Raw genomic sequence first — 26,731 nt, 5'->3', positions numbered from 1 at the left:
CTTAGTACCAGGACGAGGGTTTAACGTTTAACGTTTAACGAGGATTCAGGTGTGGGCGCTAGTAACTTATATCAATAGCTATGTATCAAAAGATTCGCGCGTGAGAAAATCCTAGCCTGGCTACTTTTTTTCATCTTTATCGTACACTGGCAAAGCCCTTCTGAGCTCATCTGAACGCGTTCTCCCAACCGACCTATTACTGTCCAGGGCACTTGATTATAGCTTTACCGGTACCGATTACAACACTCGACGTTACTTAGCCTGGTGAGTACTGATCCGTGCGGTTTTATGTGCGGCTTTTTCAGCAACTAACTTTTGGGAAAGAATGGCGGACTGCAAATTCTGTTGCTCCGTTTGTCGATTGAGTAACGACATCTCTTCAGGACCTTCCACTGGTTCTCCTACCGATTTTGCGAACCTTATCCCAGCCGGAACGGTCGAGTTACCTCTATCATCTCCATTACAACATCAGCTTTGTGAACATAGACATCTGGAAGATGGCCGGCACCATTTTGACCATAAAAACCCTCTCGCCTTTCGTTTCCGATACCCAAATCTTGGATGCTCTTTCCTTCCTGATCGACAACCTTTTTATATCCATTTCTTGCAACCTCTTCGACAACTCTATCCTGATACTGAGGATCTACTTTATTCCATACGATCTTCCTGGAATGAAAGGGACCCTTTCTAGGAACTTAAGGAAGAGAGAGGTGTTGAGTGAGGCAAAATGCTATACATGGAGGATTATACCTCGAATACGCCAACATCCCGAAACCTGGCTGGGGGGACGCTCGGCAGATGCAAGGTTTTTGCTTGACTCGACTGTGGTAAGTAAAGTGACATGTATCACCACAACGGTTATCTCAAGCTACTGCTCGTTATAGGATCGAAGAAGCCTGTCCGAAATATACAGCGGTCTACCTTCTCCCACATCTCGACCTGGAAACACCCATGAAAACGAAGTCGTATGGAGACTTTTGGACTTTGACGACGATCTCGCGGGGTTGGGATTCACCTCCACTTTACACCGTTATCAACGCAGGTCGGTAGCCACCATGATCGAACACGAGTCGGAGAGTAGGAGGGCACCCGATCCGTTGTACCTTTCTCTAGTGGACATCAAAGGGAAGGTGTTTTACTACCAGCCTGGAACGACCGAAGTTCTGTGGTCGGTTTCATATGTGAGTTCACGCGGCGGGGTTCTTTGTGAGGAGCTAGGTGCGTGTCTCGACCAAACTTCCCCTGTAATCTGGACGGTAAAATATTTTAATCTAGGAACGGGAAAGACGATTATGATACTAGCGTTGGTCATGTCGAACATCAACGAGCTCTCAACTCCAGAAAGCATTGCAGGTGAACAACCTCCCGTCCTTACACCACTCTCGTTGCGACATCACTATTATCCCGATCAGAAGTTATCTCTTGGTGGTGCGGCTTTCAGATCAACACGCAGAGCAAACTCGTCGTCCACTTCTTCGGCTTTCCCCACTTTCCGCGAGATTCTCCTCGAGAAACTATGCAGGAATCCACTGGTTGGTGTACCCAATACCGCCACGCTATGTGGACGAAAACGAGACGCGAAACGTAGGAAGATCAGCGAGACCTTCGACAACCTCCCTTCACCCTATTTCAAATGGGCATCTTCCAATGCACCGTTCTACATCTCTGATGTGGGCAGCTCGAAAGATAACCGTTTTAGTGTACGAAACGCAGGAAAGCGAAACGTTGTACGGGCGATGTTACTTACATCTGCAACTTTGATAGTTGTCCCCGCGAATCTTATCAGTCAGTGGGATAGAGAGATCCATAAACATTGCGAGGAAGTACCTCGGGTGTTGATTGTCCGCGAGCACAAGCAGCTTCCGTCTGCGAAAGAGCTTGCTACTGATTTCGACGTGAGCCTTTCTTCTTTAACCTTTCGAAGTATGATTTGCATGCACACTCATCTTTTCTCTGTATAGATCATATTGATGACCTACAGAGGTGAATTTTAAGATGTTTCCCTTCAGTTCTGTTTGACGCTTACAATGAGGTTTTTACAGCATTCGCTGATGAAGAGAAGTATTCCAATCTCAAGGCTCAATCATACAAGCTTTGCAAATGTCCAGAATTTCCGGGCACGCGCATTCCCGACTGCCAATGCCACCATACCAAATCGAAGCTATCGCCTTTGCTCCAAATCCGGTGGAAACGCCTTGTTATTGACGAAGGCCACGTTTCTGCGTCTCTCACCACGAGGGTAACACCATTTTCGAAGCTGATGTCTGTTCAGTCTCGCTGGATCGTGACCGGCACTCCGACAACGAATTTATTGGGATTGAGTTTCGGTAGTCATTCAGTGGAGAATTTTCACTCTATGACTGCTGCAGTTTCTGAGGACGAGCATCCCTTGGCTATCGAGGTTGCGGAGGATCACCCTATGTCCAGTTCAGCAGAAACTGCAGCATTGACAACAACGGATGCTCAGGATCAGGAGTCGCGAACCTGGACCGCAGACGACAGCAGCGATATCCACAAGTTACTTAACATGCTTACGCATTTCGTCGGTCTCAAGTTTCTTGGAGACAGTCAACTTGTCAAGACCCATATCAGAGATGGACTTTTTGGTGGTCGTGGGCCATATCCGGGTGCGGTTAGGATGTTGACGCAGCTGATGGCGTTTACAATGATTCGGCATCGGTATGTTTTTGCTTGAAATCTTTCTACCTCATTAGGAATGTAGCTTGAACTCGGTTGTTAGGACAGAAGATGTGGAACGAGAAGTGGTGTTACCCAAGCTCGCACATGAATATGTATTCCTTGACCTGGATCCCTATGTGGTCAAGAGTTACAATGCGCTGCAGGCCGCGATCGTTATCAACGCGGTGGATTCCGAGAGGAAGGATGAGGTGAGTTAGTTTTCAACACATGGGGAATATATTCATGATAACTTTCTAGGATTATATGTTTCACAGAAGCGTGAGTTTAAGGTTGTTGATGGCCCTTTTCGAATGTAGCGCTGACCACGGTGAATTTTATAGAATAACGAGTTTTTACAACTCACCGTCAAAAATATGTCTCAGTACGTCTAAGTATGTTTCCCCGTTTGAATGGCAAAATAATTAGGGATAAGGCTTCTGTTCTGGTCCGTCGACCAAAACATGTACAATGTTGAAGAACTGAATCGTGCTGCGGATGCGTATCTGAAACGGTTTGCCGAAAGAAACACTGGGGAGGAAGACATGAGCTTGGCAAAGGAATCCTTTTCGCATGTGTGAGCTCCTATGTGTTTTGGTCTGAGAAGACGATGGTTGAATTTGCCTAGCCGTATTGCCATACAAGACCGATGTTGGCAACGGATGCAAATGCACGAGGACATTCCCTATCACGTGCGCAACATGCGAGATTCCATCTTCAAGAGCTGGTCTCGGTTCAACGATATAGGATTGTCGGATAAGTCTCGGTTGGTTCACCCAGACCGTCTAATCCAACTACGCGATTGGGCGATTAAGCATCCATTCACAGCGGAACAGATCTTGGTTGACCTTGGAGTTCAAAACGAACTCGTCGACAGCAGACGTCGAGAACTGTACAGCTTGATCGAAAGGCGAGCTTCGAAACATGGTCATGGCAGAAATAAGGTCAAACATCAACCCGAAACTGGCGTTCGCCTCGCTCAAAACGAGAACAGTCAAAAAGCGGTTGACTCGGCAAAAATCATGGCTGGTGGGGAGGCACTCGAGGAGATGCAGAAGGAGTTGCAAGCTTCACTGGTCCGTTTGGCGATGATTGAGGAGGATGATGATATTTCTTCGGACGCACTTGCTCGTGCAAATACCCAGGAAAATTCGTTGCCATCGAGAGCAAATCCTGCAGTTGCTGGTATACATGTCGGTAATTCTTGTTCCAGTAAACTGAATTACATCATTAAGGAAGTGAGTTATTTCTGTTATGCTCTTGGGACTGGCTCACATATTGATTGGCTTGGGAGGTTTTATGCTACTCGAAGGACGAAAAATTCTTGATCTTTTCGGACTCAGAATTGACGCTTGCTCACGTTGCTGAGGGACTGCAACTTGCTAAAGTCAAATTCCTAAGGTTTACCACCCAGATACATCAAAAGTTCAGGGAGCAGTTGGTCCTCACTTTTGAGACCTCGGATCTTTATCGCGTCTTTTTGATGGAGCTCAAGCATGGAGCTCGAGGATTGTAAGGACAAAATGAAAAGAATTGTTCAGAGTGTCTTGAATCATCTAATCTATAAACATTTAGGAACCTTGTTACTGCTTCCAGAGTGATATTTTGTGAACCAGTCTGGAGGGCGGATGTAGAGTCTCAAGCTATCAAACGAGCTCATCGTATTGGACAGACTCAGCCTGTGCACGGTGAGCGACTACTCTGATCCCTGAGCTTTCATTTCATCCCTAAGTTGACTTCTAGTGAAAACTTTAGCTATACGAAGTACAGCGGAGGAGAAAATGGTAGAATGGAAGAATGCTCATAAGAAACAGGATTACAAGGCTGCGAAGGTACCCCTCGAACAGGTTGAAATCCGGAATTTCATCGCGGTAAGTAGATATCCATGACTGCTGGGGTGACCATCTTTGACTCGAAAACACACTTTGTAGAATCCTCAATTTCTCTATTCGGCTGTCAGCCCAATCAACCTTGATCTCCCTCTGCTGTCTCTAGCACGGCGTTCTGTTTCACCACCGCTACCACCACCATCAGCGCCGGTTCCCCAGAAACCCAGGATTACGATTCTTACTCCTGCGTCTCCCTGTCCGTTAGGGAAACGGAATGTTGAGTTGCCAGCTGTTCTAGACTCCACTTCTGCTCCCAAGAAGAGAAGGGTCGCATTTGCGTAATTTCTTGCTTTTATTGTTTTGCCGTTGGTCTTAGATCAGTTGTATCGTTATTTATCTATACTGTTGCGTCTTTCTGCCTTGAAACTTGTATTTTTGCCCCAGCTAAGCGTAGTATATTTGTAGACGATCTTTGGCGTTGTACGATATCTTGAATGTTGATTAGGCACTGTAAGCCGCTTGGATTCGGCTTGTGTCATTGCGGGAGGTTCTGAGCGCTCAATGCAGTCAGAATCCTCTTTACTTCATTTCGCGTTGGAAGGAAAAGGAAAAGTGTCCACGGATCGAAGTTGCCGCCAATTCTGTCAACGTCAAGACCTTGCACTTGACTACCACCAGACGAGCGCGTCGTCTCCCACAACGCACTCTGTACGTCGAACGTTGGCAAACACATCGCGATCGTTGTCCTGATCGCTTATCATACTCCTTTTTGGCCGGAATGCCCCCCAAGATCCGACCCGATGGCGATGTGCGTGCTCCAAGCCCCGCTCACTGGCAGTGAAGGATTTACTCCTACTCACTTACCATTATCATCACAGGCCGCCAACCACTCCTCTATCCATTATCTATCCTTTCAATGATACGATAAGCCTCGAACTGGACTCTCGTTCTAAAAAACCAGTTTACTTGGAGTAAACCTTCTATAGTCATGACGGAAGGTCAACAACAGACAACGCAACTGCTCAGCCCTGCAGTTGACTTTATCGCCGGTACGGTGGGGGTAGGTGAATTCCACTTTTTGGCTTCGCCTGAACTGATTCGATTACCTATCTTAACTAATCTTCCACCCTCTTTAACTCGTGGCCTCCTCTTTCTCCCTGCCGAAACCACGTATGGGCGGGAACGGACGGAATAGGGCGTAGCAGGACTCGTGGTTGGGTTTCCTTTCGACACCGGTGAGCGATTTGAGCGAGTATGAAGGGATGCCTTGAACTTATGCATCCGTCATTCATCCTCATCCCTTCCTCTCTACCACAAAATCAACGAGTGTAGTGAAAGTACGACTTCAGGCGGCCTCTGAATCGACTCGCCGTCATCGCTTGTCTTCTATGAACCCTTCGACATTCCAACTGATGCTCTCCATCGCCCGAGAAGACCAACGACTCGGTATACGGGGTCTCTTTCGAGGAATATCATCTCCTATAGCGACAGCTGCACCGTTGAACGGGCTAGTTTTTGCTTCCTACAAGTTCTTGTTGAACGTACAGATGCCAAGAGAAGAATCGGAGAAGAGAAAGCTCGGAGGCATTGTGGATGAATGGACACCGACGTTGACTCAGATAGCGATAGCTGGAATGGGGTGTGGCGTTATCAGTTCGTGCGTTTGGATTATTTTCCAGTCTTGACGTTTCGGTCTTGAGTTACTTTTTTGTTAGAATAATAACTACCCCTACTGAACTTATCAAGATCCGACAACAAACCCGGTCTTCTTCTTCCTCTTCATCCACCTCTAAGCTCCCAACTGCTAGGGAAGTAGCACTTGACATATATAGGCGCAATGGGATCAGAGGTCTGTACCGAGGAATAACCGCCACTGCGTTAAGAGACCTTGGTTATGGGTCCTATTTCTTCGCATATGAAGCAACATGTCGATACCTCCCACCCCTGTCATCCCGACTTTCTGCAATCTCTTCATCGTCTTATCACTCGGAAACCGGCGCGCTCGTACATGAGTTCGATCATCGACCGGAAAGCTCGTGGACGACGTTGTTGGTTGCTGGGGGTGTTGCCGGCATTGCTGGATGGATATTCACTTTCCCTATGGACGTTGTGAAGACGAGGGTTCAAGGGAACGATGGGGGGCTTTATATCAATGTTGGTGCTACGAATCACGTTCCATCGCCAGCTCATCCACACGCGAGCGGTTCTTATAGCAGCTTGTCTGCCTCATCAAGTTCCTCCTCCCACATGCCCAATTTTGCTTACAATCAAGCGCTTCGCACGTACGCGTCCTCATCACCGATAGCGGTAAACCCGTATCATAACACATTGAGTACCATCGTGAACTCGTACAAAGCGGAAGGATGGGGAGTGTTTTGGAAAGGGCTGGGGCCCACGCTTTTGAGGGCTGTACCTGTTAACATGGCTACGTTTGCGGTGTTTGAAGGGCTTGTTTTTGCGTTGTCGTGAGTGGAGGTGAGAGTGCGGCGGTTGGTTTGACAGTTGACGATTTCTCACTCGGATAGATTTTTGAACTCGTTCCGTTTCACATTTGCATACCCAACCACTAATAGCACTAACAAGTATTCGTATTTTGTAGATGTAGAACGACAAGTGTATATATATATAATCCTAATCCTAAAAGACGTCCGTTTGTCCCAGATCACAAAGTTGGGCGTTTTCTTGTCCGTCACTTCATCACCCCTATCGCTTACACGGGGTCTGAGAAGGTGAGCGAAGGTCGGCGACGAGGCGCAGATCGTGCACCCACAAGCTTATGTAGAATACGTACACACGGATCTACAGCCTACAGGACATTTGTAGGTATTACTGTAACGGAATAAGGGCCTGTCAAGTGTTTTACGGCCCTAGCAATTTTTTGAACCCCTGACGTTGGCGCTGATCCGCCAAAAGCAGCCGGATCCTTTGTTCTCCTCGGCATCCCCATCAACCGAGAGCCGAAAACGCACGCGACGCTGCCGTCCGGCGGTCATTGACACGTGAAAATAAGTGTTTACTCTAAGTGCAAACACATTCCCTTAAGTTTATACAAGAAACTCTCAGAAGTGGTAGGAAGCGACTGAGGGTCGAAGCGCCATAAATGAGTACAATATAAGTATAATTTGAAATGCGATAGATTCGAGACATAAGATTGGAATATAGAATGATGAGGAAACGAGATCCATCGAGGATCTCGGAGTATTTACGGAACGGCCACATGTCGAGCGCGGCATGCTATTCGTTATTGCAGCTGAGATTCAACAAGAAACTGGGCCGCGTGCAGTGCCTATGTGATATTCAAACAAAAAAAAATGGGGTGCAGGGGGGTAGCCCCACCCCCTCCCGCCTAACTTGGTGTAGCTTGTAGGGCAGGAACACATCCGGGCGCAGCGGGTTTTCGCCCGGAACCCTAGCTAGCAGTCATAATACGCGTGCGCCATATGCTGAAGAATGATCCTCAACATTACGAGCCTACAGTGTTTGTATCTAGCGCTGAACATCAAGATTCTCCTGACGTTCAACTTCAAAGCTTTCAACTCAACAACTCCGCGTTAGATTCATCTAGCGCCCCATTCACCGGTATAATAGTATTTTTTCAGTTCTAACGCCCCACTATCCATGGAGCTCATATTCTCCAAAGACTGTCCCCGAAACGCGACTCTCTCACTTCCCACCGGCCAGCCCGTCTACTCAATATCCACCCCAGACCGATGGATCGAACATCAACAGACGACGATAAAAAAATTCCATCCTAGAACATCATTACCACACGACATGGGTGTCATCGTGATTCACGATTGGAACAAGAAGAGTGTGGTTGAAGTCTGGGGAAGGAACGTTCTTCCGAAGAGTGCTGGGGTTTTCAAGAAGTTCGTTCCTTCTATTTATGCAACCTGTAAAAGCGGTGGCTGAAGTCGACTAGGGGGAGAGCTTTCACAGCCTCAAACGGCCAGCAATACACATGGAAGCGCAAGCCGGATGCAGCACTGGTCAGTCCCCACTCCCGTCGACAATTTAGAGATTCTCTCACCTTCGTCAGGACTCACAGCTAACCGACAAATTCGACAACACCTTGGCCATTTATGACACCCGCCACCTCATTAATATGTTCAGCCCCAAAGATCCAACTCCAGCGAAATTGACGATCGCACCTGCTGCTGTGGAACTCGCCGATGAGATTGTTGGCACTTTTGTGTACTTTGAACAACAGGAAAGACGGGCACAACGTAGGAGTGCTGCCCTCAGTAGTTTTCCGGTCGCCACCGTTTGATTCCATTCCATCCTAACACTTTCAAGTACTTGTATACAATTCTTTCCTCACTACGTTGTACAGTTGTGGTACCATGCTATGGTTCTCATCCCTAGTGACAATTTCAAAAGAAAAGTCCAAGATCCTTCCTTCGGGAACGAGAATTGAATTAGGAGATTGCTGATATATAAATAGATTCATTTACGAAATCAAATTTGGGGGAATTCGGGTGAATAAAATACCCAATTAGCATGTTGAAGCGGCTGCGCTGCTACCAGCACTACTAGCCGCCGCAGACCTACGTGCCCTTCTTTCCTGTTCTTCAAAGTACAAGAAAGTGCCAACAATCTCATCTGCGATTTCAACAGCAGCAGGTGTTATCCTCAATTTCGCTGGACTGGGAGCTTTTCGACTGAAAACATTAGTGCGGCGTTCATCGTAAACGGCCATGGTGTTGTCCAATTTGTCGGTCAACTAGTCAGTTATGGCGAGGGAGAGTGAGAAATCTCTTAAATTGTCAACAGCAGTGAGGGACTGACCATTGCTGTCCTCGATTTGCGCTTCCATGTGTATTGCTGACCATTTGAAGATGTGAATATTTTCCCTCTAGTTGACTTCAGCCACGCTTTTACAGGTTAAGCAGTAGAAACGAACCTCTTGAAAACTCCAGCACTCTTCGGAAGAACGCTCCTTCCCCAGACTTCGACCACACTCTTGTTCCAACTATGAATCTCGATGACACCCATGTCCTGCGGCAGGGACTTTCCAGGTTGGAATTTCTTCAATGCCGTCTGTTCATGATGGAACCATCGGTCTGGGGTGGATATTTCGTAGACGGGTTTACCGGTGGGAAGTGAGAGAGTCGCGTTGCGAGGAGAGTCCTTTGAGAATATGAGGTCCATGGGATGATGTGGTGACTGTGATGATTCTAGGAGGTTTATACGAGTTGCTGTATAAATCGAACCCATATTAGTATGACGCAATGCAGCAGTGCTTGGAGTCTTTGCTATACAGACTCACGTATTCTAGGTAGCGCCCGGGGCTAAAAGACCTCCCGTAGGAGAGAAGTGGATTTCGAAGTTTGGAGTTGGGGCCCGTCTGCTGAGTTGTTAAGCATCCATCTGCACTTACTCTAGCTGGTTGCCAGTATAACCTCCCGCAGCAAGTAGGTAATGGTGATTTGAGAAGTTGTTACAAGGCTCGAAGGCTGTTGAGCTCTACGAAAGCTGTTTAAAAAAACCTATTAGTATGTTGAAGTTGGAGCCCGCCCGCCCAGGCTCACGCGGGCGAAGTGGTGTCTGGAGCAAGTCACATTCTTCACTACGAAAATGTATTCGCCGTGGTACGTCTTGTTGTTGCTCACTTCGAATCTCAGTGTAATGGGACCTGTAATTTGCAGGGAGTAAAAGGGCATGAACGAGGAAATATCAATACAACAACTAATGTCCCATTTTATCCCAGTCTATTCTAATTCTCCTTTCTTTCCTTATGATTCTATCCTCATTACACATAGAGCACGAGCTGACACAACACCCTTCTCGTGCAGACAATGTGACTTCCATCGAAGTCCATAAACTGTAATCCTTCACCAAATTCACCTCTGTTGATGTGTTGGATATCTTCGGACTCGTCGTCTGCTATCGCATTTTCCCCTTCGCTTCGCTTCTTCTGACGAGATGATTGATACTTCCGGAACATTATGTTTCCGTAGTATCGAGTTGAGTGACACCCTTCCAAAAATGGTTGTACCAGGCCAGACCTTTGAGAAAAGTCATAGTCGAAGTGTCGTAGAAAACATGGTGAAAGATTAAGATTACACAGCTGCGTCTTCCTCTTGGCACGAGAAGCTTTTCGTGGACATTCTGGCCGAGCTCATTTTGCAGGCGTGGTGGTGTAAGAAGGTATAGCATGGTCTTCAATGTTGATAGTACATAAAGTCGTTGTCGCATAGAATGATGAAATTGCAGCTTAAACAATGATGAAATCCAGGTATTCTGCTTAGAACTGGAGGCATGTTGAGAGTTAACGATAAGAACTGGATAGAGGATATACTAACGCACCTCAGCGACGCCTTGTGAATCACCTAAAATCAAACATTGACTGAAAACTTCAACCTCGTCGAATTGCAGCACAAAAACCGAGATACATGCTGAGCTCTAGATAGCAAAGGTCTTATATCCAGAATTTAGACAGAAATTTGACAGAAGGAGGGTAGCTGCAAGCCAAAAACGTTGCCACGTAGAGGAACAGAATCAACGAAACGCGGAATTACAAACACCGACAGGACCCAACGCGAACCTATGAGAATCATGCGCGATAAGATCGTACCACGTGCAAACGCGTCACACCCGGACCGTTACTCAGCTCGTCGCGCGTTCCTCCTCTTTTTTCTCGTCCCACCCACCATCCCCTACAGGCGCCTGAGCACTCGGGGGCCAAAAGGCTGAGAGATCTGGACGGCACCTGTGGTACCCAGCGCTAAAGAAGAAGGCCTTAGCCCACTTTGTGGGCATTTCTTCCCGACGCGTTTTGCTTTCCCAGAACGCGTCTTGCGATCTATCTATCGTGCCCCCAAAAAGGTGGCCTAGGCCCCAGCAATAGCAAGACTGGCTTGCTCATATTTACTTGTTTCTTCTCACTAATAAACCTTCACTACCTTAGATCAAGCAACGAAAGAAGCCTATCCCTATCTTATTCCAAGATCCTTCCTTCGGTAACGAGAATTGGATAGGAGATTACTGGTATATAAATAGATTCATTTACGAAATCAAATTGGGGGAATAAAAGGCCCAATTAGTAGCATGTTGGAGCGGAACGCAGGTGTTTTACGTCGAGATTTACGCTAACATTTCGACAAATTTCAGCATAATTTCAACGTAATCTCCAAACTTTGCATGTAGTTTGTATAAATTTTAACATAACTCACCGCGTGTTACGCTATTTCGCACCCTGCGTTATTAGCCGCCGCAGACGTTCGTGCCCTTCTTTCCTGTTCTTCAAAGTACAAAAAAGTGCCAACAATCTCATCTGCGATTTCAACAGCAGCAGGTGCTACCGCCAATTTCGCTGGACTTGGTTCTTTTCGGCTGAAAACATTAGTGCGGCGTTCATCGTAAACGGCCATGGTGTTGTCCAATTTGTCGGTTAACTAGCCAGTTATGGCGAGGGAGAGTGAGAAATCTCTACATTTTTGACAGCACTGAGGCTTACTGACCACTGCTGTCCTCGATTTGCGCTTCCATGTGTATTGCTGACCATTTGAAGATGTGAAGAGTTCCCCTCTAGTCGACTTCAGCCACATTTTACAGGTTGAGCAGTAGAAATAAACCTCTTGAAAACTCCAGGGCTCTTCGGAAGAACGCTCCTTCCCCAGACTTCGACCACACTCTTGTTCCAACTATGAATCTCGATGACACCCATGTCCTGCGGTAGGGACATTCCAGGTTGGAATTTCTTTATCATCGTCCTTGCATGATGGAACCATCGATCTGGGGTGGATATTTCATAGATGGGTTGACCGGTGGGAAGTGAGAGAGTCGCGTCGCGAAGAGAGTCCTTTGAGAATATGAGGTCCATGGGGTGATGTAGTGACTGTGATGTTTCCGGGACGTCTATACGAGTTGCTGTTATAAATCAAACCCATATTAATATGACGCAATGCACCAGTGCTTGGAGTCTTTGCTATACAGACTCACATATTCTAAGCAGCGCCCGGGGCTAAAAGAGTTCCCATTCGAGAGAAGTGGATTTCGAAGTTTGGAGTTGGGGCCCGTCTGCTGAGCTGTTAAGCATCCATCTGCACTTACTCTAGCTGGTTGCCAGTATAACCTCCCGCAGCAAGTAGGTAATGGTGATTTGTGAAGTTGTTTCAAGGTTCGAAGGTTGTTGAGCTCTACGAAAGCTGTTGAAAAAAAAACCTATTAGCGTTGAGTTGGAGCCCGCCCGCCCAGACCGTGAAGTGGTCTGGGAGCAAGTTACATTAATTTTCACACGGTCTGCGTCTCGAAGTTTCATCAAGTTCTAGTCGATCCGTGGTACATGAAGATACATGAATAGCAAAACATGCAAAAGTTTGAGTTGTAATGCAAAATGATGTGACGTCGGGAATCGGAAGCCAAAAATTGTTAAAACAAGTCAAACCCAAGGAACAGCGATTCGACAGCGATTGCGGCCCTCTGTCAACCCTGCGTTATGTTATTTCCATTCCAACACCCACAGTGTTTGATTTACTCTTAACTTCATCCTAGCCACATGTAATGTCTTTTTGGTTGAGGTGCTTTAAGTCTTTCCGGAATTGTCAGCAATGACTCTGAGTATACATTGGTGGTGGTCAACTTGGGAATCATGGACCTTGGTAAGTTGACGTTCCTGTTCAACTGGGTTGTGTGAAGCTGAAAACTCTTAGGACCGATTAAACCTTTCGAGTGCAGGGCGCGCAGTCACCAAGTCGTAGATATAGTGACTGGCTCGCCACAAATATTCTTACCTACAGGTTGACACTTACCTGAATACCCTTGGCGGTGAAGTTCGAAGGGTTCGATTGGTCATGTGGTATGAAAAGCTCACTGGACAGTTCCTCGATGTCGGCGGTGTGTGCCGTCTACAACCCTCTGCAAAGATCTCAGCTTTCGACGTCAGGTAATATTCAGGTAAAGATATCAGAAATTACATGAACCTTCGACCGACACCAACAAATTTATATTTCGAGGAAGCCTGGACCCCACAGCTCAGCCAGGCGAAAACGTCTTCCCGAGGTCGTGGGGACCTGGCCACAGGTTGGCGGGGTACTAGCATGAAGCGGCTGCAGCGCTTGCAGCACTTGCACTCGCGGCAGAACTGCTACTAGCCGCCGCAGAGCTACGTGCCCTTCTTTCCTGTTCTTCGAAGTACAAAAAAGTGCCAACAATCTCATCTGCGATTTCAACAGCAGCAGGTGCTATTGTCAATTTCGCTGGACTTGGTTCTTTTCGGCTGAAAACATTAGTGCGGCGTTCATCGTAAACGGCCATGGTGTTGTCCAATTTGTCGGTTAACTAGCCAGTTATGGCGAGGGAGAGTGAGAAATCTCTACATTTTCGACAGCAGTGAGGCTCACTGACCACTGCTGTCCTCGATTTGCGCTTCCATGTGTATTGCTGACCATTTGAAGATGTGAATATTTTCCCTCTAGTCGACTTCAGCCACGCTTCCACAGGTTAAGCAGTAGAAACAAACCTCTTGAAAACTCCAGCACTCTTCGGAAGAACGCTCCTTCCCCAGACTTCGACCACACTCTTGCTCCAACTATGAATCTCGATGACACCCATGTCCTGCGGTAGGGAGGTGCCAGGTTGGAATTTCCTTATCGTCGTCTGTTCTTGATGAAACCATCGGTCTGGGGTGAATATTTGGTAGACGGGTTGACCGGTGGGAAGTGAGAGAGTCGCGTTGCGGGGAGAGTCCTTTGAGAATATGAGGTCCATGGGATGATGCGGTGACTGATGATTCTGGGACGTCTATATGAGTTGCTGTATGAATCAAACCCATATTAATATGACACAGTGCGGCAGTGCGGAGTCTTTGCTAGACTCACGTATTCTAAGCAGCGCCCGGGACTACAAGACTCCCGTACGATAGTAGTGGATTTTGAAGTTGAACTTGGAGTTAGGGCCCGCCTGAGCTGTTAAACATCCATCTGCATTTACTCTAGCTGGTTGCCAAGCCATCCGCAGCAAGTAGGCAATGGTGATCCGAAAAGTTGTTTGCGCAAGGCTCGAAGGCTGTTGAGCTCTACGAAAGCTGTTGAAGATCGCGGCGTCACATCACGCTCACTTCTCGTTTGACCCACGCGAGACTATTCCTTCCTTCAGCACATTCAAGTTCTATGTACAGTTATATTAGCCCGACTAAATGTAAATAGATACGTGCTACATGAGGAAACATGAATAACAAAACATGACGCTTCATGGGGGAACGGATGTCCGAGTTGCAATGCAAAAATGATGTGTCGGGGGACAGAGACTGTATACATGGAAGCCAAATCGCTAAAACAAGTCCGACCCAGGGAACAACTGAGACTGCGACTGCGACTGAGAGTGTGATGGCCCCTCATCTCCTTTACCCTGGCTTCCACCCATCTCACGCTCAAGCTCAAGCTCTGGCTCCGGTTCATGCTCGCCAACGAAAGGATCCATATCATCTTCTTCCGCATGATGAGCCATTAATGTCAGAGACTCGGGGGGAACCAAGGACGAGCGTGTATGTGAAGATGAAGATGAAGGTGAAGGTGATGGAGAGCGGGGTGCAAGTGGCTGGCTCGTTCGTGGTGTTTGAGCTTCAACATCCCCAACAACGTCAAATAAAACTTGGGGAGTTTCTTCCGGTGCACGCGAAGTGTCATAACGCAGAGGTTGGGACCGTATCGGTTGATGAGGTCGAGACGACGGTCCTGGTCGAGGAGGTTGGCGTTGTGGGTGCTGTGGGTGTTTAGCTTGGTGTCGGGCCAACGTTTTCGCTCTCGAGTTGTATTCAAACTAGAGAGTAAATCTGAGAATGAATGAAAAGAAACGTAAGAGAAGAATACGCACAGCATCGACAACTTCTTCTCGTCCTTCCCTTGCTTTCCCATTCAAGATAATCCCACTATCCCTATCAATGCAGTAACACATCCACAAGGTATCCACACCGTCGCCAACCAAGCCAACACAGAAAGTTCCTACCAACGCAGTAACTCCACCTGCTAATACAGCAGTACCCAGAGCTTCATGCGGTGCATTAAGAGTATGAGCGACGAAGAGGTACGCTGCTAATGCGAACGGAAACGTTAATGTCAAAGGTGCGCCGAGTGTGAGAAGGGCAAGAGGGGCTGTGAAAACGATCAGCTCGACAAGAGCAAGACGGAAGTGAAAATCTATCACAACTCACGTTCCTTCACCCTGCCCACACCACCACTCTTTGAAGCCACCATAGCCGTCAACGCACTCCCCCTCCGCGCACTCACCCAAAACTCCTCACCAGTAAGTCCCGCGTAAATGACGGCATACTTGCTCAAGTTCAACGTGACACCCTCCAAATACCCAACTGCAGCACGCGTAATGGAAACGAGAACCCCCATGAATGTTCCCCTCGCAAAAGTGGTTCTAGCCACCCCTCCAATCCCCCCTGTAAATATACTGGAGATACCACCTCTCGCGACTCGTGCGACCCATCCTCCTAATGCATCGATCCACTCTGGTAGTCGGTCCAGGAAGATAGTTAGAAGGCCAATAAGTCTAATTGCTGTCAAGATCAAGGCGGAGAGAACGACAGTGCCTAGCGAGGATCCAGTTGACCGAGTAAGTGCTGCATGGATGTTATGTGTTTCCGCAGCATTAGTGGAAAACGCCGTGGGCGAGAAAGCAGGTACAAGGCCAAAGTAAGAAAGGGGAGGTAAAGAAGTTGGGGGACTGGGAAGGGTGTGAGTCTAGCGAAAGGAAAGGGAAAAGCGAAACATCATACTCAGCAAAATACCAAGCGCCAACAACACCAGCACATGTCATCTTCAACACGCCCCTCGCCACACCCCACGTCCACAACCAAATTGCTACTGCGCCAACAAGACACCAATTAGCCCACGGTTTGATATGCCATTCGTATTTGCTCAGGTTGGGAGAATCTATCCGAATGACATTAACGGTTGAATGATCGAGTGAGGATATCTTTACCTGTGCCAGTGGAGTACCCAATCAATAGTAACCGGAAAATGAGTGTGAGGAAAGGGATTGATATTAACAACATTGCGAGCAATATGACGGGTGAGAGTGCCAGGAGAAAAGGATTGCCCATGAGGATTCTCGTGACGAGGGAAAGGGTGGCTGAGGACGTGTGAAGTTGTTTCGGAAGGTGTAGTAGACGGCGTGCGGTATAGAGTGAGAGAAGAAGCGGTATCACTGAGAATATCCTAAGTCTATAGATTTGGATTTAGCAATAGATAAGAGACACGAAATGAAGCACGTACCCGACCGTTTCTCCCCAAGTAACCTCTTGCCCCTCATCCCACATGAAGCTACCCACAAAGGCCCAGATGAAACTGATGAAAAGCGTGGCAGGGACGAAAACCGACGTGACTATCATTACCGGTTGCATGAACACCCTCAGCAGAAGTACATGTAGATAGGAAACTACGGCTGCTGCGAACGTCAATATCGTCAGGAGCGGTATTGTATGGAGTAAGGTGGTGTAGGGTAATAGCTTCTTCTGTTTCCGGTCGTTATGAGATGCTTTCGAGGTGGATGTGACGAATAAAAGGACAATAGAAGATATCAAACAGACAGAAATGCCTGTTAGCCAGAGTGCTGTCCATGATGAATCCTGGAATTTTCGTCTATTTCGTGGGGTGAAGCGAGGGTCGGGGAGAGAGAAAACATCGATTGGACGGGTAACGCCGTCCCGTGGTAGTAGGGATTCGGTGAGAGATAGAGAAACAGGATCGCGGTTAGTCCTCGGTGGAGGTGCTTGGACTTGCGGTCGCTGTTGTACGAGTATATCTAGTGGCGGTTCCTCGTCGTCTGAGCTTGATCCTGATGATGAAGAGGAGCTGAGGCGACCGTGATGAGCAAGCCATCCACCTTGGGGTGATGGTGAACGAGACTGTGACAGGGTTCTCCGTACATGGGGTTCTTCTTCATCCAGCCTCAGATACGGATCTTCGTCGCCGTGATTGACGTTACGGGTAACATCGCGAGGGAAATTGCCAACATCCTCTTCACCGTCCTGTATCAGGTGCGGATCATTCTCATCTAATTCATTGAAATCAGGTGCAGTTCGCCCTCTTGCCCGTCCACGCCCATCATGTATACCACCCTTATTACCCCACCATCCACTTCCAAACACAGACCCTCCAGGTCCTGCATCTTGAGCACCCCTTCGCCCACGATCCGCCCTGGAGCCCTCCCCATCGCTACCACTATTATCGGTTGTGAACGAGAAGAACATGGGCTGTGAAGAACTCATGTTGGTTTCTCCAGCATTGCTGGTGCCATTTTGTCGATTGATGAATTGCGAGGCATAAACAGCAAAGGACATTGTCTTGAGTAAATGTTATTCGTCTCCTTTTCGTTGTCCTCGTCGTCGCCGTCGTGGGCCCTTGTAAGCCGTTTGAATGAAAATCGTTGGCAGTGGTAGGGAAATTTCAAACAAGTCCCAATTCGTAATTTTCGGACGCGTAACTGATTACATAAACCGTTTTGGCCATCTTCGAGGGCAACTCGCGTGGCTCTCTCCAACTTCTCCGCGAACGAATCGATGCACCAAGACTCTAGCAAAAAACCGGGGAAACTCCGCATAAAGGACTCATAGCGCGCGTCCTGAACAACTCTTATCATCCTCTGGATATTTTCAAAGCTTCAAGACCACGCGGTAAGTTAGTACATATGCTATCAGTTCTTGGGGCAAACAGGATGTGCCATTCACATCCTGACTTCTTACCAAGATTAGAAAGTTGTTATCGACATCGGATAGACTTGGTATTTTGTTCATCGTGACCATTAATGCCCAGTATCTTGGAAGGAGATAATCTAAATCTGTTACATGTGCTAATAAATTCAGATCCAGAACTGCAGCTTTCCCCAGGTGCTACGGCCTGCCACTGGCTGGGTGCTATAGGATGCTATTTTTTACATGGACGTTTATTTGACTTCGGAAACGGTGGGCCACAACGAGCGGGTCCAGATCGGTGATGCTGGCGTTTTTCAGGTATGTATGTGATGTTTAACTCGGAATTTTGTCGCCGCAGGCCTACAGATCACGCAGGAAGGCGAGTCCCCGGATTAGAGCCTCTATTAGAGCCTGCGAAGCATGATGCAGATGCATGAACTTCCGAACAGTAAGGACGATTTCTTTCCTGAGTACCCGGTTCTCGGCCAACATTCAAGTCCTGCTAGGCTGTCAGCCCAGTGTCCTAGATCAAGCTTAACGATTTCTATTCATTCCAGGCTCTCATCTTGATGAGAAAGCTTCTCTAGTGACACGATTGGAGCATATAAAACGGCTAATTAGTAGAAGTCAAGTTTTTCTTCTTCATTCTAAGTCGATCTGACAGTCATAATTACCTCCAGAAGATAGGAGCTACTCTGAGTAGTTCACGTTGCCGGCACACATGACCAGTTCAGTATCCAATTTTACAAAATCCGTCTTCAAACCCAAGTAAGGTTATTTTTTGTCGGCACGCTCAAGGTTGAGAGTCCATTCCGTACTTCCCCCTCAACCAACCGCCTTTGAGCCTACACGCTGCCGCACACCGAGTGAGCCTGTTTGATAGGTTGGTTCTTGCCGTCGCGTGAGATGAGCCATACGTCAGAGAGTAAGTCCTAAATCATGGCGTCTCTGACTTGTATCTCTTGACACTAACAACCCCGTATGTAGTAGCTCAGTGGGAATCGGGAAGGACACTTTCGGCGCTTCCATTTCGCATTTATTTCCATGTAAGCGTAAATGGCTTATAAAAGGAGAACGATGAAGGCTTCCCTCACCCATCGAGATGACCTCAATTCCCCTAATATCCTTAACTACACTCACACCCTTCGTTCTCTTGATATGCGCTACGATTCTCCTGTTTCTGGCGTTGTATACTAGGCGTGCGATGCTTGCTCGAAGAGACCGGACCACTTTACCCCCAGGTCCTACCGGACTACCTATCCTAGGTGCGCTTGAGCTCGGGTCCAACACCGTCAATCCTCATGTTTTGATCTTGAGATAGGTTTATACCCGTTCCTAACAAGAAACCTAATTCTTCAGATTGACAGTTGGGCCAAGAAGTACGGACCGCTTTACTCCCTCAAGGTCGGAAACCAACTATTCATGATCGTTTCCGACCCGTTGATCGTCAAGGTATGTTACCTATCTGTCACATAATTCGACGTGGGTATATTGGAAAGATAAGGATCTCATGGTCACCAACGGAGCTATCTTCTCGTCCAGAAGAGACGTGTATCTGAGATCACGAACGATCTTGGCGAATCGAGGTATAACCGCGTCTGTGAGAAATATCTTAAACGTTCGTTATCTGAACTCGGACTCAATCCTTCTCCACAGCAATACGGGCCTGAATGGTCAGTCAAACACGCGTATTTTGTTAAACTCTTTTGACCACGCGTCTTTTCTTCGGTACCAGGAGGAAACACCGACGTCTTGCCAATACCGTTCTCAATACCCGCTCTGTTGATCAGGGGGTTCATCGGATTGAGGTGGAGGCAAATAGGATGATCAAGGAACTGATGGTGCTCGGACAAGGAGGTTTGTGTGCTGTCAACCCACGTGAGTGATGATGTTCAACAAGCTTCTTTTTTGCGATTCGCTCATCTTGACATAGAACCATATGCCGGTCGATACAGCCTCAACAACATGCTTGAAATTACGTTTGGCACACATACCGAGACGATAAACGACCCGTTCGTGGAGAAAGCGTTTTGGCTTTCCAAGGAGTTCATGTCGGTCTTTTCCGTCTTCCTTAAAGCCGTTCCGCGCATGACTTAGGGACAAAACACAGGATGTGCTCCGGCATCATGGCGAACTTGTCGGATTTTGTTAGTATTCTGCAACATGTGCCCAACTACATGTATTCACGTTGCAATGCTCTGCATCGGGAGCTGGTTCTGACATATGGGGGAATGGTAAAAGATATGGAAAGGAAGACCCAGAGGGGAGAACCTGTTCCCGAGTGTCTTGCCAAGACTCTTATTCAAGTGAGGGAGCAGGAAGGCCTTGACGACCTCGACATTCATATGTTAGTTTCGGCGTTTCTGCTTGGTGGACTTGATTCGGTGAGATTGTTGTGTTCTCAGTTACCCTTGACCCTCATCTCCTCTTTTTCGTAGACAGCATCTATCATCAGATGTTTCTTTGCGCTCATGGTGGTGCATCCGGATATTCAACGGCGCGCCCAAGACGAGCTCGATAGTGTGGTGGGAAGGAGCAGGTTACCTGTTATTAAGGATGCGAACGACCTACGCTACGTTCAAGCTATCATCAAGGTTTGTGTGAAAGCCACGTTTTCAACCCGCATCCACGTTCCCGCTCTAAAATTCTCATTCTACTTAGGAGATAGAACGCTGCCATAATCCGTTTTGGCTCTGCACGCCCCACGCCAGTAACCAGGACTTTACATACCGCGGATATTTCATTCCAAAGGGTACGGCTCTCGTTTTAAATACGGTAAGTCGTCCTATCTATTAAACCTTAGGATTCTATTGATGTTATTCTTCTCCCATCGTAGTATGCGATGCAACATGATCCAAAGAGATATCCGGAGCCTTTTCGTTTTAGCGTCAGCAATTTTTTTTCACTCCTGACTGAGGGGAAGGAAAATTGATATTTTTCTATCGTGCATAGCCCGAACGTTATCTTGAATCTCCGGGACGGGTGGATTCAACTTATAAGACCATAGGGGATAAAGATAACTGGATCTTCGGAGTTGGGTGAGGCTTCAGACTATCATTACGTGCAGCATCTAACGTACACTCCACCGCAGTCGTCGTATATGTCCAGGCATTCGATTAGCAGACCACGAAATCTTCCTAGGTGAGTTTTCCTCAGGCTTATGCGAGACGAACTAAATTTCACCACCAACAGCAATCTCGCGGATGCTATGGGCTTTCAAAATGGAGGAGGTACCTCAGAGCCCAATCGATATCGAGGCATACAGTGATCCTTCGAAAGGTAATCCTCAAGAAATATACATCAAGATGGTGCCGCGGCATAAGAAAGTCGCCGACATTATCGATGGAGCTGTAGTATAAGCTAATGGACACTGTAATTTCGCCCTACACAATCTTAATGCTTGCTAATCGAGTAATAATGCCCATTTTACACTGTGGTGCGCCTTGGGTTGTACTCCCGAGATCTAGACATGAAGAATTGGCGATTCCCACGGAATCTACTAGTACTCGAGATCCCGCAAACGTACTACACCGTCTTTTTCTTCGGACCGTTTTCTACACCATGTGCGACCCCGTGGCGGCTCATCAACAGGACACAGCGCGGTAAAAAGATACTCGCGAACAGTCACAAGTGAAGGAAGCAATGGGCACGTTCAGAGAGCGTCAAGGACGTCAACGCATTCTCGCTGTAGCACAGCTGATCCGGAGAATCTCCCCGAGGAGATCGTGTGTGTCCTGTTGGAGAGGGAGAAGGCGTGGAGGTTACTCGCTGAGATGTGATTGCGGAGAGTTCGGAAGCTACCTCGGAGGGGGTTAGCAGGGATCTTATGAGTCAGAGCTCCTAAGCAGCGTGGTCTGGAGCACACGTACCAACGGTACAAATGGGTGGTGTTCCCAGCATCATAGCCGAAGGAACGACCAATTGTAAGTTAATTCCAAAGTGGTCAAAGCGCTAGAATGATTGAACCGTGATACGTGCCTCGTCGGAAGTGATCCTTTCGGGCAGCGTCCCCCGGCTTGGGAGTGACTTTCGGCAAGTTCCTCACGCCAGGAGAGCTGTTTGCTACTTAGTGCAACAACTAAAAGTCTGGAGACCAAATTGGACTGCGAACTTAGTCCCCAGTACTGAAGCCACAGTTCCCAAGCACATCCCGACTGATCGTACGCGTGTGATCAGGTGCTCCCCTTCATATATCGAGACAAAGCCACTGGCAATGGCTGCTAGTATCCCTCAAATTGGGTGAACAGCCATGGCAGATAAAAGTAACACGATAGGGCATTTCCGTGAAGAGGGCCGAAGTAGGCCCTAGCTTAGCCTGTTTCACTAAGAGCTTGATGAAATGTTGATAAATTGATCTAGGGTGAGCCAACGCAGTCTCATACTAACTGTAACCCGAACTCAGCGAAAGAGATACGACGGTTTGATTTTGAATTTGATGGTTTATTTGAATGGGTGTTTTGTTTGGCAATGGTGTATGTAGTACGGAGTATGTATATGAACATCCATAATGATCCGACCTCATGAATAAATTTCCATGCAGCCTTCAAGCTTCAAAGCTTCATCTAGTACCGGTCAACAGTGGGACAAAACTGTATTCTATTCAGTCAAGCACAGAGTCCAGACGGGGCCTCAACACATATCCTAGGTAGATATATGCTATGATATATTTCAGTATCTATAATCATCTCCCGCCACAGAAACCAGTTGGATGTGGGCAATTTCGTGACAGATAATAGCACATTTCTTGATCGTGTTCAACACCCTGGAGGATATTGGAACAAAATGATCTAAAATAATTTGATTATTAATTAAGTACATTAATGCGGAACCCGTCGCTACCGACCGGCCCGTAGGTGCATCGCTGAGCTCCAAATGTCTCACGCTTACTTGCTCCCACTCAGTGACTCAGCAACTCCCCTCGGTTTATTGGGACTGGCCCCAGTACATATGGTCAAAATCGTTGATCTGAAGCACAATGGACCTTGGAAAATGGTGTTCTTCCGACAGAATCAACAAGGATTAATGGTTGACTCACCTCATCCATGGTGATCTTCGTATTGTCAGCCCCAGAGATTTACGGCCCCGTGCATTTTATCCGGCCTTGCTGTATGTTCTGTCAAAAGGACTCGGAAGGGAACACGAAGGTGTATTGTTTCTCGGGAGTGTGACGCAGTTGAGAACGGGAGCATGGGAGTTATGCAACAAACTTTACCAGGGTACGTCCACGGGTTCGCTACAAAAAAAGGTATGTCATCGTCGGTAATGGCTCTTCAACTGATACTCATTATTCAAGTGAGGTCAAACTGTTGCAATTGTATAAAAGTCAAAAATGAACTCTTACGTCGGTTTACACATGCCCGAGGTACAGTTGAACTGGAAAGGGTACATTATTCACTCTCAGTTATTGCTAATATCGTCCGGATAGCATTGGGAAAGGAGTTAAGCACGTCATACTGCGCTCGCCATACTTCTCCTCAATCGGACGTGCTTTTCCCTTTGTGAACGTTTGAACCGCAGGATAAACTTTCTCATTTGTCACTCCCTCTGAGGAATTCCGGTTCTTGTGCACAAGCGAAAGATCAATCTCACAGCCTTTAAAAGCCTTCTATATGGACCTTCTGAGGATACGTTTACAAGTAGCAAATGACCGATCTCACAGCTTTAAATGCGGGCGGGGCTTACGGAATTCCTCTTTAGACAAAGATAAAAGGCGACCTTCCTTTATACAGATTCTCAACGAACAAATATGTTCATTCCAATCGCCCTTACAGCTGTATTACTCGTTCCTCTTTATATCGTCCTCAAGAGAGTCTTTGGATCACACCCACTCGACAGGATCCCAGGACCCAAGAGCCCGTCATGGCGGAATGGTGAGTATTGCCAAAATTCCCCATCATCGGCTCCTGGATCAACTAGATATGTATGCAGGCCATTTTGACGAGATTTTTGGGATCAATGGGCTTGATTTCCATTTCATGATGGCGAAGAAATGTACGTCTCTATTCATCCACCGTCATAACGCATCTCATACACAATGAACTAGATGGTCCCACTTCCTCCTTCAAGTCTGTCTACGGTGTAAGAATCTCCTGGTTTCTGCCATGAATTCCACGTGCTGATGCTATATTACAGGAACGACAACTTTACACGTTCGACCCCAAAGCCATGCATCACATTCTTGTCAAGGTTGGTCGTTTCTTCTGCCTTGGATCATGTTCATAGAATGTCTGGGCGGTACTAGGACCAAGGAATTCTATTTGAAGAGACACCATCTTTCATTGGGTGAGTTACTTTTGAGCTCCCTGAAATCCCTCAAAAATACCGACGGGCATGCAAAGGTCGCTTAATCTGATGTTCGGTGGTGGAATTCTCGGAAGTCTCGGGGAACCGCATCGAAGACAACGCAAGATGTTAAATCCCGTGTTTTCGATTGCTCACATGCGAGGCATGGGTGGGTTCTTTCTTCCCTTCGGCACAAGGTGTCACTGCTGACCGGCTCACAAGTTCCGATCTTTTACGAAGTAACTCATAAAGTGGGTCGGCTGAAATCGACAAAGACGGTACTATTCACTCAACCGCGTTGCACACCCTAGCTCCGGAAGACTCTCGCCGCGAAGGTTCAGGATGGCCCTCAGGAGGTATTACGCGCCTATCCGTCATCCTCGTATCTTTCTGACGTTAAAAATAATACTCAAAGATTGATATGTTATCCTGGATGGGACGTACTGCACTCGAGCTCATCGGCCAGTCTGGATTTGGATATTCGTTCGATGATTTGAACGACGAGGAACACGCACATCCATACGTTGAAGCCATAAAAGGGATGGTGTAAGACTAAAAAAAATTCCAACCTCTCAGGTCAAGTAATCGCTCATAATCATAATTCTCCAGGCCACTTTTCGGCCGGAATCAATTTGCTCGGATGTATATTCTACCCTATATTTCCAACTTCGGTACACCCGCTATACGCCGCTTCATTGCCCGTTTTCTCCCTTGGAAAGATTTCCAGGAAGGAAAGGGCATGGCTGACTATATGTGGGCGCTGTCAAAGGAGATTTATGAGGAAAAGAAGAACGCTGCAAACCGTCTTGGGAAAGAGCTGAGCGGTAAGGATATCCTCAGTGTTCTCGGTAGGTTTTTCTGTGTGTGCTTCGTTTGAATGCAGAAGAGGCTCACATGACTTTTCATCTACAAGTTGCGGAGAACGAGAAGGCGTCCGAAGAGGATCGTCTTGGAGATGATGAGGTAATCGCCCAGGTATGTTTAGATATCTGAGGTTCCCGTTCCGGGTAATTGATCACAGCCTCGTCTTATAGATGTCGTATGTACTACTGGATGACTCTACCTTGGAGAAGACGGCTCACTAAATGTTTTTCAGGACCTTGATTTTTGCAGCAATGGACACTACCTCGGTTAGCGTTCGAGTTTCTGTCTGAGCTGTGTATGGCTAACTGAACTTCCTGATCTCTAGAACGCTCTCTCTCGCATTCTCTCGCTGCTCGCGACTCACCCAGAAGTCCAAGCGAAGCTTAGAGAAGAACTCAATGACGCGTTTCAGGATGGTGATATCCCATACGATCAACTAGTGTCCTTGCCGTACCTTGACGCTATTGCACGGGAGACCCTGAGGGTGTAAGTCTCCGAGTCGTCATTTCCACCAGTTGTGTCTCTGACTCTGAACCTAGATATCCACCCCTTCATCGGCTTCTGCGAACGTACGGAACAACAATCGCCATGCACTTGTGTTTCTGTCACTTATCATTTGATTAACTAGAACCCTGAAGGATGCTATTCTTCCTCTCTCGAACCCAGTCACCTGCACAGACGGAACCGTGGTCAATGAGATAGCTCTGCCACGAAATACGGACATATTCATTTCGCTCGTGAATTCGAATAGAAACAAGGCCCTCTGGGGGGACGATGCGGATGAATGGAAGCCTGAAAGATGGCTATCACCTCTGCCGAAGGACGTGGTCGATGCTAAGATTCCGGGAGTGTATTCGCATCTGTGAGACGCCTTTCTTAGAACTCTAGAGACGATCGAAGATCTTATACAGACCACCCTCTACAGGATGACCTTTAACGCTGGAGGACGCTCGTGCATGTTAGTGCTTTCTTCTTTTATCGGTCCTTAGCGCCCAGTGTTGACTTGTTTTTATGAATTACAAAGTGGATTCAAGTTTTCGCAGCTCGAGATGAGTACGTTTTACCATGCCCTCCCCGCCCTTCTTCTTCGTTACTGAAGCTATTCGTGCAGAGGTGGTTCTTGCCCTGCTCATCCAAAACTTCGAGTTTTCGGATGCTGGCAAAGAGATTTTTTGGCGATCTACTGGCATCGCATCACCGGTCGTGGTAGGTTCTGAGTTGGGAGACCTCGCACGCCATCATCCCAGGATGCCATTGATGGTGAAACTCGTCGAGAAGGATATCTGAATCCTGTCGGCACCTTCAATAAGTCAATAATTAATTGTAGATTGTCTAGTATATTAGGGTAGATCGAGCTTTATTCACGTCTAATTCAATTTTTATTTGATCCACTCATCTCGAATCAGGCGTGAATTTTTTGGGTCAGCTTTCTGCCGCT

The 26,731-nt window shown here is 47.3% G+C and overlaps 9 protein-coding genes across 10 annotated transcripts; 5 read left to right on the top strand and 4 right to left on the bottom strand.

Annotated features, from left to right (window-relative positions):
- Window positions 1-112: 112 nt before the first annotated feature.
- On the top strand, window positions 113-5,052 carry E1B28_009281 (uncharacterized protein). Its single transcript, XM_043154161.1, has 15 exons — window positions 113-264; window positions 325-827; window positions 885-1,218; window positions 1,276-1,895; window positions 1,962-1,983; window positions 2,043-2,679; window positions 2,741-2,888; window positions 2,938-2,958; window positions 3,021-3,061; window positions 3,113-3,253; window positions 3,305-3,914; window positions 3,971-4,188; window positions 4,252-4,364; window positions 4,420-4,547; window positions 4,608-5,052. Exons 2-15 carry the CDS (start codon window positions 498-500, stop codon window positions 4,845-4,847), a joined length of 3,603 nt encoding a protein of 1,200 aa, XP_043009451.1. The 5' UTR covers window positions 113-264; window positions 325-497; the 3' UTR covers window positions 4,848-5,052.
- Window positions 5,053-5,104: 52 nt separating this feature from the next.
- E1B28_009280 (uncharacterized protein) lies at window positions 5,105-7,180 on the top strand. Of its 2 annotated transcripts, none has more exons than XM_043154159.1 (4): window positions 5,105-5,313; window positions 5,384-5,740; window positions 5,838-6,162; window positions 6,221-7,180. In XM_043154159.1, exons 3-4 carry the CDS (start codon window positions 5,894-5,896, stop codon window positions 6,972-6,974), a joined length of 1,023 nt encoding a protein of 340 aa, XP_043009449.1. In that variant the 5' UTR covers window positions 5,105-5,313; window positions 5,384-5,740; window positions 5,838-5,893; the 3' UTR covers window positions 6,975-7,180. The 2 variants fall into 2 exon arrangements, with proteins under 2 accessions (XP_043009449.1, XP_043009450.1); XM_043154160.1 differs by having other exon boundaries at window positions 5,132-5,565; window positions 5,701-5,740.
- A 754-nt stretch (window positions 7,181-7,934) lies between these two features.
- On the top strand, window positions 7,935-8,775 carry E1B28_009279 (uncharacterized protein; the record flags this gene model as incomplete). The annotated part of the gene is made up of 3 exons (XM_043154158.1): window positions 7,935-8,374; window positions 8,428-8,494; window positions 8,554-8,775. Exons 1-3 carry the CDS (start codon window positions 8,124-8,126, stop codon window positions 8,773-8,775), a joined length of 540 nt encoding a protein of 179 aa, XP_043009448.1. The 5' UTR covers window positions 7,935-8,123.
- E1B28_009278 (uncharacterized protein) lies at window positions 8,552-10,033 on the bottom strand. The gene is made up of 4 exons (XM_043154157.1): window positions 9,775-10,033; window positions 9,409-9,703; window positions 9,294-9,360; window positions 8,552-9,228 (listed from the first exon to the last, which is right to left on the bottom strand). Exons 2-4 carry the CDS (start codon window positions 9,654-9,656, stop codon window positions 9,001-9,003), a joined length of 543 nt encoding a protein of 180 aa, XP_043009447.1. The 5' UTR covers window positions 9,657-9,703; window positions 9,775-10,033; the 3' UTR covers window positions 8,552-9,000.
- A 1,461-nt stretch (window positions 10,034-11,494) lies between these two features.
- E1B28_009277 (uncharacterized protein) lies at window positions 11,495-12,725 on the bottom strand. The gene is made up of 5 exons (XM_043154156.1): window positions 12,450-12,725; window positions 12,083-12,377; window positions 11,969-12,035; window positions 11,681-11,902; window positions 11,495-11,596 (listed from the first exon to the last, which is right to left on the bottom strand). Exons 2-4 carry the CDS (start codon window positions 12,328-12,330, stop codon window positions 11,687-11,689), a joined length of 531 nt encoding a protein of 176 aa, XP_043009446.1. The 5' UTR covers window positions 12,331-12,377; window positions 12,450-12,725; the 3' UTR covers window positions 11,495-11,596; window positions 11,681-11,686.
- Window positions 12,726-13,541: 816 nt separating this feature from the next.
- On the bottom strand, window positions 13,542-14,216 carry E1B28_009276 (uncharacterized protein; the record flags this gene model as incomplete). The annotated part of the gene is made up of 3 exons (XM_043154155.1): window positions 13,542-13,787; window positions 13,854-13,920; window positions 13,969-14,216. The coding sequence occupies 3 exons, from the start codon at window positions 14,214-14,216 to the stop codon at window positions 13,542-13,544; spliced, it is 561 nt and encodes a 186-aa protein (XP_043009445.1).
- Window positions 14,217-14,777: 561 nt separating this feature from the next.
- On the bottom strand, window positions 14,778-17,796 carry E1B28_009275 (uncharacterized protein; the record flags this gene model as incomplete). The annotated part of the gene is made up of 6 exons (XM_043154154.1): window positions 14,778-15,266; window positions 15,321-15,598; window positions 15,658-16,178; window positions 16,231-16,387; window positions 16,437-16,678; window positions 16,730-17,796. 6 exons carry the CDS (start codon window positions 17,794-17,796, stop codon window positions 14,778-14,780), a joined length of 2,754 nt encoding a protein of 917 aa, XP_043009444.1.
- A 1,453-nt stretch (window positions 17,797-19,249) lies between these two features.
- Window positions 19,250-21,506, top strand: E1B28_009274 (uncharacterized protein; the record flags this gene model as incomplete). The annotated part of the gene is made up of 13 exons (XM_043154153.1): window positions 19,250-19,412; window positions 19,469-19,599; window positions 19,652-19,747; window positions 19,804-19,820; window positions 19,883-20,025; window positions 20,081-20,198; window positions 20,258-20,531; window positions 20,586-20,741; window positions 20,809-20,922; window positions 20,984-21,034; window positions 21,100-21,185; window positions 21,239-21,288; window positions 21,340-21,506. The coding sequence occupies 13 exons, from the start codon at window positions 19,250-19,252 to the stop codon at window positions 21,504-21,506; spliced, it is 1,566 nt and encodes a 521-aa protein (XP_043009443.1).
- Window positions 21,507-23,026: 1,520 nt separating this feature from the next.
- E1B28_009273 (uncharacterized protein) lies at window positions 23,027-26,676 on the top strand. The gene is made up of 20 exons (XM_043154152.1): window positions 23,027-23,392; window positions 23,445-24,017; window positions 24,076-24,138; window positions 24,191-24,225; window positions 24,280-24,333; window positions 24,389-24,429; window positions 24,486-24,598; window positions 24,652-24,680; window positions 24,741-24,785; window positions 24,845-24,975; window positions 25,039-25,277; window positions 25,343-25,404; window positions 25,464-25,468; window positions 25,526-25,559; window positions 25,619-25,779; window positions 25,833-25,862; window positions 25,922-26,155; window positions 26,219-26,251; window positions 26,318-26,346; window positions 26,405-26,676. The coding sequence occupies exons 2-20, from the start codon at window positions 23,894-23,896 to the stop codon at window positions 26,578-26,580; spliced, it is 1,638 nt and encodes a 545-aa protein (XP_043009442.1). The 5' UTR covers window positions 23,027-23,392; window positions 23,445-23,893; the 3' UTR covers window positions 26,581-26,676.
- The last annotated feature ends 55 nt before the right edge of the window (window positions 26,677-26,731 follow it).

Source organism: Marasmius oreades, chromosome 5, assembly GCF_018924745.1.
Source record: "Marasmius oreades isolate 03SP1 chromosome 5, whole genome shotgun sequence".
Lineage (NCBI taxonomy): Eukaryota > Fungi > Basidiomycota > Agaricomycetes > Agaricales > Marasmiaceae > Marasmius > Marasmius oreades.
The sequence above is the reverse complement of the archived record's forward strand: the minus strand, read 5'-3'. Positions and strand labels throughout refer to the sequence as shown.

What these genes read in the sequence shown, in the direction of transcription:
- E1B28_009281 (XM_043154161.1), top strand. Translation starts at nt 498, where the DNA reads ATGGCCGGCACCATTTTGACCATAAAAACCCTCTCGCCTTTCGTTTCC. An exon ending in ATTCCGAGAGGAAGGATGAG is followed by an intron (nt 2,889 to 2,937) that starts GTGAGTTAGTTT and finishes ATAACTTTCTAG; the next exon opens with GATTATATGTTTCACAGAAG. An exon ending in ATTATATGTTTCACAGAAGC is followed by an intron (nt 2,959 to 3,020) that starts GTGAGTTTAAGG and finishes TGAATTTTATAG; the next exon opens with AATAACGAGTTTTTACAACT.
- E1B28_009280 (XM_043154160.1), top strand. Translation starts at nt 5,494, where the DNA reads ATGACGGAAGGTCAACAACAGACAACGCAACTGCTCAGCCCTGCAGTT. An exon ending in TGGGTTTCCTTTCGACACCG is followed by an intron (nt 5,741 to 5,837) that starts GTGAGCGATTTG and finishes CAACGAGTGTAG; the next exon opens with TGAAAGTACGACTTCAGGCG. An exon ending in GGGTGTGGCGTTATCAGTTC is followed by an intron (nt 6,163 to 6,220) that starts GTGCGTTTGGAT and finishes CTTTTTTGTTAG; the next exon opens with AATAATAACTACCCCTACTG.
- E1B28_009278 (XM_043154157.1), bottom strand. Translation starts at nt 9,656, where the DNA reads ATGGACCTCATATTCTCAAAGGACTCTCCTCGCAACGCGACTCTCTCA. An exon ending in AGTGCTGGAGTTTTCAAGAG is followed by an intron (nt 9,361 to 9,408) that starts GTTCGTTTCTAC and finishes GAAGTCAACTAG; the next exon opens with AGGGAAAATATTCACATCTT. An exon ending in GCAAATCGAGGACAGCAATG is followed by an intron (nt 9,229 to 9,293) that starts GTCAGTCCCTCA and finishes ATAACTGACTAG; the next exon opens with TTGACCGACAAATTGGACAA.
- E1B28_009277 (XM_043154156.1), bottom strand. Translation starts at nt 12,330, where the DNA reads ATGGACCTCATATTCTCAAAGGACTCTCTTCGCGACGCGACTCTCTCA. An exon ending in AGCCCTGGAGTTTTCAAGAG is followed by an intron (nt 12,036 to 12,082) that starts GTTTATTTCTAC and finishes GAAGTCGACTAG; the next exon opens with AGGGGAACTCTTCACATCTT. An exon ending in GCAAATCGAGGACAGCAGTG is followed by an intron (nt 11,903 to 11,968) that starts GTCAGTAAGCCT and finishes ATAACTGGCTAG; the next exon opens with TTAACCGACAAATTGGACAA.
- E1B28_009273 (XM_043154152.1), top strand. Translation starts at nt 23,894, where the DNA reads ATGTTCATTCCAATCGCCCTTACAGCTGTATTACTCGTTCCTCTTTAT. An exon ending in TGCATCACATTCTTGTCAAG is followed by an intron (nt 24,334 to 24,388) that starts GTTGGTCGTTTC and finishes GGGCGGTACTAG; the next exon opens with GACCAAGGAATTCTATTTGA. An exon ending in GTTTTCGCAGCTCGAGATGA is followed by an intron (nt 26,347 to 26,404) that starts GTACGTTTTACC and finishes CTATTCGTGCAG; the next exon opens with AGGTGGTTCTTGCCCTGCTC.